At 43.1% G+C, this 10,567-nt stretch overlaps 1 protein-coding gene across 1 annotated transcript in view; it reads right to left on the reverse strand.

Annotated features, from left to right (window-relative positions):
* Positions 1-3,600: 3,600 nt before the first annotated feature.
* The window catches only part of kcnj6 (potassium inwardly rectifying channel subfamily J member 6), a 17,697-nt gene continuing 10,730 nt past the window's right edge, over positions 3,601-10,567 (reverse strand). The window contains exons 2-3 of the mRNA XM_050041466.1: positions 6,797-7,717; positions 3,601-4,797 (exon numbers count right to left, since the gene is read on the reverse strand). Coding sequence (XP_049897423.1) covers positions 4,445-4,797; positions 6,797-7,694 — 1,251 coding nt within the window. The 5' untranslated portion in view covers positions 7,695-7,717 and the 3' untranslated portion in view covers positions 3,601-4,444. The remainder of the gene's footprint in view (positions 4,798-6,796; positions 7,718-10,567) is intronic.

The following is a 10,567-nucleotide window of genomic DNA, read 5'->3' on the forward strand; positions in this document are numbered from 1 at the left end:
TTTTGTGTTCTTGGACGTTAGTCTGGGGCGCCGTCTACCATTAGGTGTGCTAGCCGCTCCCCCCGCCGATCTCCGCAAGGGATGTGAGGACTCTAAAACTTCACCTGAGCCTCCGTCAGCATATGGGTGAGTAGATAATGGCTGAATTTTCATTTTTGGGTGCACTATCCCTTTAATGCTGATTCAGCTGCTGAAATTTAGATTTTTCCAACTGGCGGGACTAAGCATATGATGCGAAATCATGCTACTCACTTCATTTGCGCTGCTTAATTTGCATTGCCCAGTGGCAATTCGTGCCAAATCGTGTCTTTACATTGACTTCACGTGTAATTCACTCACGCAAATTGTTTTATTTGCTCCTGGTGCGAACACATTATAAAGCATTTGAAGACGTATCAGGCAAAAGAGCACAACAAGTTCACCAAAGCAAAGGAGCTCAGATGAGCTGTAATTTACAGCTTTTATTCTATTTTTAATGTAATGGTAGACTATCTAATCGATTCTTGGTATCGGCTGATACACAAGTGCAGGTATTGAATCAGTATTGGAAAGGAAAACATTGTATCAGAACAGCTGTAGTAAAGGTACTCTGCTTTATATATATTTTATATTCTTTGTTATGCACCAATACACCAAGCCAAATTCCTTGTATGTGAAAACCTACTTGGCAATAAAATGGAAAAATGGAAATGTTGTTTCAATAAAAGTATCTAAGTATAAAAAGGAAAACTTAATTCAAGTATTAAAAAGTAGAAAAACAGAACTGATGATCAAACATTTGATGAAACAAACATCAGATCAAAACACCTGAGTTTTGCACCACCTGGTGGTCAAATGAAGAATAACACCAACAGCAGAGCACACAAGAAATGAGCTGACTGCTTCAGTTTCTACCAGGACTGTTTCATTTCCCCAGAAACAAAACACTTGAGTGATGAAGGGTGACTAAGTACATTTACTGAAGTGCTGCACTTAAGTGAAGTAATTTTTCAGATTAACGTTGTGAAAATACAAAAATATTGTTAAAAAATAAAACCAGTGGCTCCCAAACCTTTTTGGCTTAACAGAACAGTAAAGTGTAGTCTGGGCTCACTGTCAGATGTGAGAATATGAGCTTTTAGCAGTTTCACCAAAGAAAAAATTCCCCTCTGAACTTCTCATATGGTTCTTGAAACATGTTGAAACTTTTCATTTCTGTAGTTTTTAACAATGCTGTGGTTAACGTGTATTTCTAAGGCACAAAAAACAGTTAAACTGTGTCTCAAATAGCACACTTCTGTACTAAACACTTAATATTTTGAGTGCACAAGTGCTATATGGGAACTTCAGAATTGTGTCTTTGCTCTTTGCAGATGATGTGGTTCTGTTGGCTTCATCACACTGTGACCTCCAGCATCCACTGGGGCAGTTTGCAGCCGAGTGTGAAAGCGTTGGGATGAGAGTCAGCACCTGCAAATCTGAGGCCATGGTTCTCTGCTGGAAAATGGTGGATCCTCCCTCTGGGTTGGGGGGAGAGCCACTGTTTCAAGCAAAGGAATATCTCAGAGTCTTGTTCACAGATGAGGGTAAAATGGAATGTGAAATGGATCAGCTATTTGGTGCAGCATTAACAGTACTGCAGGCGCTGCACCAGACCATCATAGCGAAGAAGGAGCTGAACAAGTCCATCTACATCCCAACCCTCACCTATGGTCATGTGCTCTGGGTAGTAACCGAAAGAATGAGATCGCAGATACAAGCAGCTGAAATGAGTTTCCTCCGTGGGGTGGCTGGGCTCAGCCTTAGAGATAGGGTGAGGAGGTTGGACATCCAGAGGGAGCTCGGAGTGGAGCCGCTGCTCCTTCGCTTTTGTTACGCCTGCTGCCCCTGTAATTTGGCCCGGATAAGCGGATGAAAATGGATGGATGGACACTGAATGCTCATAATGATAAGCTCTGAATCTCAGACAGGATCATAACTATTTTTTGCTATTTTCACATGCCTCCATAATTTCATTGCAGAAAAAAATGCATCACAGTTTTTTAGAAATCAGGCATTTTGTGCCACAACAATACAAAAAAGCCTGCAAAATACTGGAAGTACTAATTAATCATCTCCCCTCAGATTTATCCAGTGATCCTTTGGAGGGCTTGACCCTGAGGTTGAGAACCACTGGGCCAAACTGGTTTACTGTATATAAATCGTTAAAACTAGCTCCACCCGGAGCAGCCACAATGCCGTTTCAAAGGTGCTTTTAGACCTAGAGTCGTCTCCTTGGGTCTGAATCAGGGACTAATTTTGTCACTAAGTTGTATAATTGCCTAGAGTTGGTTCATGTTCTCACGGCAGCATTTACAAGCGGACCAGATTAAATGCCTTGTGTGAGAAAGCTGCTCTTGATTGGTCAGAATTTCCATGTAGGAAAAATCCAGGAAGTAAAGCAGACGTTGAAGAAGAGGACACTTGCAAGATAAATGTGACACTTTCTAATGTCACAATGGAGGGACAACTACGCAGGTTGATTTTAGCGCTGCTCATCGTGGACTATATTGCTGTCATTGTTCATTTTAGTCAAACCATACAGTTTGAAAACGAGGCGCGGCTCCAACTAGAAAACAATGTTTTGATGCATTGGATGTGCTGAATGTGCATATTAAGGCAGTACAGGAGGAGGTGCACATTAATAATCCTCCAGGACTGTAACATGCTCATGTTTAACCCAAACAATGTGTCATGTGACTGCAGTTGGTTCAGATCCAGGTCGGAACACGTTCTCACCACAAACGAACCGCACCAGAGTTCGTTTGTAACCGGACCGAGACCACCTCTTCAAGAAGGTCTTGGTCTGGTTGTTTTGGTGTGTTCACACCTGCCCAAACGAACCGCACTGAGGGGGCAAATGAACTTGAGTTCGATTGAACCGAACCAAACAGGGCAGGTGTGAAAGCACCCTAACACTGATGCATCAGTGTTAGAGCAACATTTGACATTATTAGAAAGGATCAATCATAGAAGACATTTTACAGCAGAACAAATACTTTTACTTTAAGTACATTTTGTACCTTCCTGTTACATATATAATTGATGTTAAGCCCCTCCTCCTTGTAAACAAAGCCCTACATGGGCTGGGGAGCCGAGCTACATCACTAACTCCCTTGTTAACTATTTGCCTCCAAGAACACTGCAATCATCTGCTGCTGATTTATTGGAGGTTCCCAGAAACAGCCAGAAGAAGACTGCTTCTGCGCTTTTAATTTCTATTTACGTTTCACGCTGCTGCAACTCTTTTAAAATCTTACTTGATTTTATGATTTACAGTTTTACAACTCTATGATTTTATGAATCAGTTAATCCATGTTTTAAATTGTTTTAAATGTCCTTTTATGTTGAATTGCCTTGTCTGTTTATGTCCATTATGTCTACTTTTATGTGAAGCGTGAAAGGTGCTTTATAAAAAAAGTTTATTATTATTATCATTATTATTATTATTATTACTTTGCTGATAATACTTTGCTTACTCAAGCAGTATTTCGAACACAGGACTAAAAGGACCTTAGTAGTTCTACAACAATTAAGATGCAATAATCGCATTTTAAAAAAGTCTCATGAAGTGCAGAATATTCAATTTATTGTTTATTTATTTTTGATACTGTAGGTGACATGTGAAGGATTTCCGGAGACAGAAACAGCGACTAACCTTCTCCATCAGAGGCCTCCGCTGTGCAAAAGTGACAAAATGCAGTTTTTAAAGGGCCGTTGTCTAAAGTCACCCAGCTGTAAACAGCAAGTCATGGCTTCTAAAGGAAACGCAGTGTGAAGTACTACCTTAAACAAACATTTATCATGTGGGGAAGTATTTGTCATTGGTTTAAACTAGTGTTTGCATCCATTGAGCGGTATGTGTTCCTTATAACATTACAGTATATACACAATACAAGATAAATTAACTGCAGAGAACGTTTATACATGCTAATATAGTATTTCTGAAAAAAACAAATAATGAAAGCTTTATACATACAGTAAGGCAGAGAATATACAGAACTAACCTAAAAGAATTAGTATCAAACATCTGTCAAATATTCACACCGCAACAAAACAAAGAATTCAAAACATTTTGTAGTATATACAAAAATACTTATGCAAATGCCCCTAAGAATATCTTAATAGAAAAAATAATAGGAATCTCATCAGGAGGACATCACATTATATTTGAAACATGCACGTCCCGCAGAGGGTTTTCAGTTCAGCGGTGGGCCACATGTCTACTCGGTTTGTTGTTTTTGGGGTAACTGTGAAATCACTGAGAAGAAGTGGTTCTTGGTGCAGGGATACTTGGTCTACTGTGCTCATTGGTCCTCGTTTTAGTACCTCAAACTCTCACCTGTGCTTTGCGAGCTTGTGTGTCCATCCGAAACTGGAGTGCACACAATAATCTCATATGGACCTCAGACTTTCTGTCCCTCTATCACACTTTGGACTCACTCTCTAAGTTGGCAATGTCCCCGTTCCTCTCAGTCTGCTGGCTCTTCCCCTGGTCGTCCAGGCTGGTCTTGGTCTCCTGACCCTCCTGCTCCGACTCCGGCAGCCCCTGCTGGCTCAGCTTGCTGGCCAGCGACCAGGTGAGGGGCAAGCGGGTGCGATTGGTCATATCAGCGAGCTCTTTGGCACTGCAGGTGGGTGTGTTAGTTTCATAGATGTCGTGGAAGCTGTTGTAGTCCACCTCGTAGAAGCCGTCCTCCAGCGTCAGGACTGGGGTGAAGCGGTAGCCCCACTTGATCTCACTGCTGATGTATGAACTCCTCGCCTGGCACGTCATGCCTGGAGACACAAAGCAAGATTAAAGATTAAAGGTGGTGGCACATAGACCCTCTTACTCTTAGTGAACAGTGTGAGGTTTTTGGGTGGGCAGGGCTTAGCTGGAAACAAAACAGTTCTCCATAGACATTAGCTAGCGCTAGCTAGCAAGTTCTGTTGGCTTGTTTTAGACAAGTCACTGCTCCTTTACGTCGAAAAGGGTCAGTTGAGGAGGTTTCTTGCATCTGATCAGGATCCTCCTGGGCACCTCCCGTTAGAGGTGTTCTGGGCATGTCCCAGGAGGCCCCTGGTGCTTATGCTGCTGCTGCTTCCCATCACACACAAGGAAGCACATGTCACACACTCACAGGTTACCCAGAAGGCCACCGCCCTTAAGGGGGAAAGAGCCGGTACCAAACATAGTTGTTATATTATATTCCATTTGCAAATAGATGCCCCTAACCCTTGACATTGGACCTTGAAAAAGCACATAAAAGTGCCGTATTACCTGTTAGCAGTTCCTGTTTGCAGTGTGCTTATGGATGTACAGACAGCTTTCACTGGAATACTTTGATACTGAAGTAAACTTAAAAATGTGATCATTCTCAGGCAGCTTTTGCAGTTATAAGGAGCATCTTTATCTCCGTGATTTTTAAGTGGATTTATGAACGTTTACTTGTGATGGGAAGAAGAAAAACTTGGGATTAAACACCCACCAGCTGCGGAATATTGTTATAAACCAAACCCCTGGAAAATAATCAGATTTAATGCAGAGAGGTTCTCCTGTCAGAGAATTCAGAGAAGACACTTTTTTTTTCTTCCTGTGTGTTATGTTTGGAGATGATGGTACCTGGTCAACAACAGGCTTTCAGGATCTCAAGCATCTTTCTGAGGCCACTTAGTGAAACCAGCAGGACATCAGGGGGTAAAACTGGGCTTGCTGGGCAGAGTTTATCCACCAACATTTATGTCGAAGTCATTAGGAAGGGATCTTGCTTGTCAGCAGCTAAGAAATGTATTCTACTACAATGGAAGTCTGAGTTACTGCCCACACATCAGCAATGGTGGAATGAACTGTTATCACACTGTAGCTCAGAGTACATCATGTGTACGATAGTGTGAAATGCAGAATCTGAGGATCTGTGACGAGAACTGTTCCCACTATGGATGTAAGTTAGAAAGAAAAACAAAAATAAGAGATAACAGAGATAAAGAGTCGACAACTTGTGAGGCTGCACTGCTCACGATAACATGCTGATGTTGCGTAAAGTACCAAACTGAGCCAAACCATGATGGGTTTTTTTTTTATCCAACCACGTGCCTTGTTGCACAGGGAAATATGAAGTGTTTTACCAACGTTGTAAGTTTTTCTTATAAAGACTGTATGCATCTAACAGGTCGAAACTGTACATTTACTTTGAAAAGACCCAACACATGTAACAGGAGTACATTAACACTGTGTCCCAGAGCGTCAACAACAGACGCAGGAGGATAATATGTAGACGTGAAAGTCTACTAACAAAGCGGCGATATTTGCCAAGTTGGAATGAGAATGTGATGGACTGTCCTTGTCTTCTGACATCACCCAAATGGCCACACAATGCGAAAAGTGGTGTAATGACATCAGGAGAGGGGGAAAACAAAAACTCATTGTGTGGGTAACAAGCTGAGGGTATGCATGTTCACTGCCAATCAGAGCTGGAGCCGATAAAGACCTGTGACTAATGTAGAGTCATTTGAGCCCGGATGTGAATGCTGATTGTAACCTTTCCCATCACACATTAAAGCCAGATGTCACTGGGTGTTCGCAGGTTTGTTGCGCTGGGGAAAGGGACTTTACACAATGTGGGAGCTGGCTGTAAAAATGACAGTGGCTGTCTGAACCTAGCAATGACAGTTGCACTGGGATGTGTACCACTTTGCGCTGGGTTGTAAGATTTAAGGTTCAAGTGGAAATATACATACTGAGCAAGATTCTTGATTCGGTTGAATACCAGTTACTGTACACATTGTCTCGACTCACCTGTGGCTTCCACCATCCCCTCCAGAATCACAACAATCTCCAGCTCGTCCTTGGCCAGGTGGGCCTGTGAGATCTCCCAGAAGGGGCTGTTCTGGTTGATCTCATGGCAGATGATGAGCGGCGACACCAGGAAGAGCCTGTCATCTCCCGTGTTGTAACCCACATTTATGTCCGTCTGGTTCAAAGGGATGAACTCCCCTTCCTTGGTCTGCTTCGACTTGATAAGCTTGGCCCTGATTGAAGCCTCCACGATGTGCGAGTTTCGGAGGTCTCCGACTCTGAACATCAGGCACAGCCGTCCATCTCTCATTGAGATGACCGCATTGGTGGAAAACACTAGTGTCTCAGCTCGCTTCTTGGGCTGTGAGATCTTAACAAACATGCAACCCACCATGAAGGCGTTCACGATAGATCCCAGCACCGACTGAACTAAAAGCAGAAGGATCCCCTCCGGGCACTTGTCTGTGATGACTCTGTACCCGTAACCGATGGTGGTCTCAGTCTCAATGGAGAACAGAAAAGCTGATACAAACCCATTGAGGTTATTGACACATGGAGTCCACTGGTTGTCCGCTAAATGGTCCAGATCCCCCCGAAGGTACGCAATGAGCCACCACATGAAGCCGAAGAAGAGCCACGTCACGGTGTACACCAACACGAAGATAAACAAGTTGAACCTCCATTTGAGATCTACCAGCGTGGTGAAAATGTCTGACAGGTAGCGGTACGTCTCTCGAACATTCCCGTGATGGACGTTGCACTTTCCATCTTTCTGGACGTACCGCTGGATCCTCTTTGCTCTGTCCATTTCTGCCAGCTTTTTAGGCAGGTCCTCACGGGCCTGCTTTGGCAGCTTGGGCTGTTTGATGTAGGCCGGGCTCTCCACATCCTGCTCCATGGGGTTTCTGGGTGGATTCAAACCTACAGGACAAGAAACATGGTGGTAATTAGTAGGTGTTAGAAAAGTGCAAGTGCAGTAACTAGGGATGCACCATATTGAATTTTTTGCCAATATCCAATATGCTGATAACAGTTTATTTGGCTGATAACCAATACCGCGGCTGTGGCTCAGAGGTAGAGTGGGTCGTCCACTGGTCGGAAGATCAGCGGTTCAATCAGCGGTTTGATTGGTGGTTTGAGCAGCGGTTCGATCAGCGGTTTGAAGTATCCTTTAGCAAGATACTGAACCCCAAATTGCTCCCTGTGTCTGTTCCACCAGTGTATGGGTGTGTTAAAAACTAAGAAGAAGGTGGCACCTTGTATGGTCGTCTTGGCCACCAGTGTATGAATGTGAGTGCGAATGGGTGAACGTGACTCGTAGTGTAAAAAGCGCTTTGAGTGGGCGGATGACTAGAAAGGCACGATACAAGTGCAGGTCCATTTACTATCAATGTATATCCACTTTTTTTAATCTAATTTTAGTGATCATCAGGGACCCATTGCACAAAACACCTTAAGTTTTCTCCTTAAGTGTGACACTTAAGACTCCTTAGTTGAGGGACTAACACAGTTGCACAGAATCCCTGAAAAGGTTTCCTTAGTAGGAAAAACGTTAACTCATTTACTACGTTGAAAGAGAAAAGTAACCATGGTACAGCTAACTTGTTTGTCAACCGCAAGCTGAAAGGGGGCATGTCACCACCTATCGTAGTGGAGTCGGACATACTTCCGTCAGCAAATCAATTCCCCTCCTGTACTTGTTTACTGGGACAAGGACAGTAGTCCAGTTAAATGGCCTAGTCGAGCTGTAAATGTAGTTCCACTTAACTGTGAATGTAAACATACCGAGCAATCTTTACAGCCTTTGGAAACACAGCTTGAAATAGTAAAAATGCATATATTATATCAAAGTCGAGTGTCTCATTAATCATCCACAAAAGTCTGAGTGAAAATAACCATTCATAACTATTAGAAAACCTGGTTTAAAAACAGCTCATTTTGCTGTTTAGACCACTTGCCAGGACAGAGTGGGCGTGGCAGATAACGCTCTGATTGACAGCTCCCTCGTTTTGATTGACATCTCCCTGGCTCAGCAATGGCTGCCACAAATTTAATCCAGCCGTACATGTTTGAGCCCTCTGATGATTCAGAGGACGAAGCAGAAGCCCTGCCAGCTGAAAATGATTCCTTTCAGGTGGTCACTGAATGGTAAGTTTCAAAATGTTTTGTGATTCATATTAATGTTACTTCGTAGAATAGTTAGCATAACTTTTACATGCAATGTTAGCTGAGATGAATGACAACGGGAGGCTAGCGCTTTGCCTTTCTTCATTGAGATACGTTTTCATTGAAAACATAAATCTGCTCCGTTTTTCTGATAATAGCCTTTTTCATTCAAACACATCCAGTCTTAATAGATTAAATATGTCTTTACTCTGACACACACACCGACCCTCAAAGCGGGAGAGACCGGTGCCGGCCGGCCGTCTCTCTGGCGTTGTGTAGAAGTATTTGCCCGCCTCGAATAATGTTCCCCTCTGGCTAAAATTGTGTTGTTTCCCGCAACATCACCTCCGCGATTGGGGATATGTTTATGCGTAGCAAAGCTAACTGCTTGGGGTTGGGGTTAGGGGTGAGGAAGGGTGCACATCACGTCCCCTCTCCGCAAGCCAACACCGGCACCGGGCCCAGGGGGTAAGCCCGGCCGCTCACAAGTCGCCTCTTCCTGCAGCTCCACAAGCTGCAAAGGCTCGGATTGTCCGGGCTCTGGAGCCGGTCAACCTGATTCGAGTGCTGCTGGGAGCCCGCCGGAGGCAGAGCCTCCGCTGGGTCGCAGCCGAGCGGTTCAGCCAGTTTACGATCTGTATTTTCTAAACATCAGACTAGAAAGCTCTTTGTTGCGCTGCCACTGGGGGGCGGGATGAGACAACTGACGGATGATTTATGATTTAGAATTTATTGTGTAATAAATCTCAGAGATAACCACGGCCAAATCAAACCTAATTTCAAGAATGTACAAAAACTTAAAAGACAGATATTTTGAATTTGGATGAAAACTGATTTCTAATTGTTTTTACATGTTTAATATTATGTACATAAGACTCTAAATTACATAGTTAGAAGGCTATTGTGGATTAGGTTTCCAGAGGCTTTAAGGCTGAAATCAGGTGTGATCAAATGAATCGGAGACTCATTTTCAAGTACTCCATGATGAACTTAATTTATCCCAAAGGAAATAGGAAACAGTGCAAATATGAAATATCAATAAAATATAAAGATCAATAACAGATTTCTAGAATCCAAAATATACACAACGCCAAAAATATACACAAGATTTATGATGAGGATGACAACTTCCTCATATCTCAAGTTGCGTCTTGGTGGGTTGCATATAGATATGTACGCAATATCAAATCTCAAGCACAGGTATGGGTTTTGCTGTTAAACTACAATGTTAATGACTATGTCCATGATATTACATACAATGTCCCGTAAGTCAGAAACTTGTACATATACACTGGCCACTTCAATAGGTACACCTGCTTGTCAACACAAATAGCTAATCAGCCAATCACATGACAGCAGCTCAATGCATTCAGTCATGTAGACATGATGAAGATGAGCCGCTGAAGTTCAAACTGAGCATCAGAATGATGAAGAAAGGTGATTTGAGTGACTTTGAACATGGCATGGTTGTTGGTGCCAGACGGGCTGGTCTGAGTATTTACAGGGATTTTCAGCACAACCATCTCTAGGGTTTACAGAGGATGGTCCCAAAAAGAGAAAATATCCAGTGAGCCAAAATGCCTTGTTGATGCCAGAGGTCAGAGG

This window comes from Epinephelus moara, chromosome 3 (assembly GCF_006386435.1).
Source record: "Epinephelus moara isolate mb chromosome 3, YSFRI_EMoa_1.0, whole genome shotgun sequence".
Lineage (NCBI taxonomy): Eukaryota > Metazoa > Chordata > Actinopteri > Perciformes > Serranidae > Epinephelus > Epinephelus moara.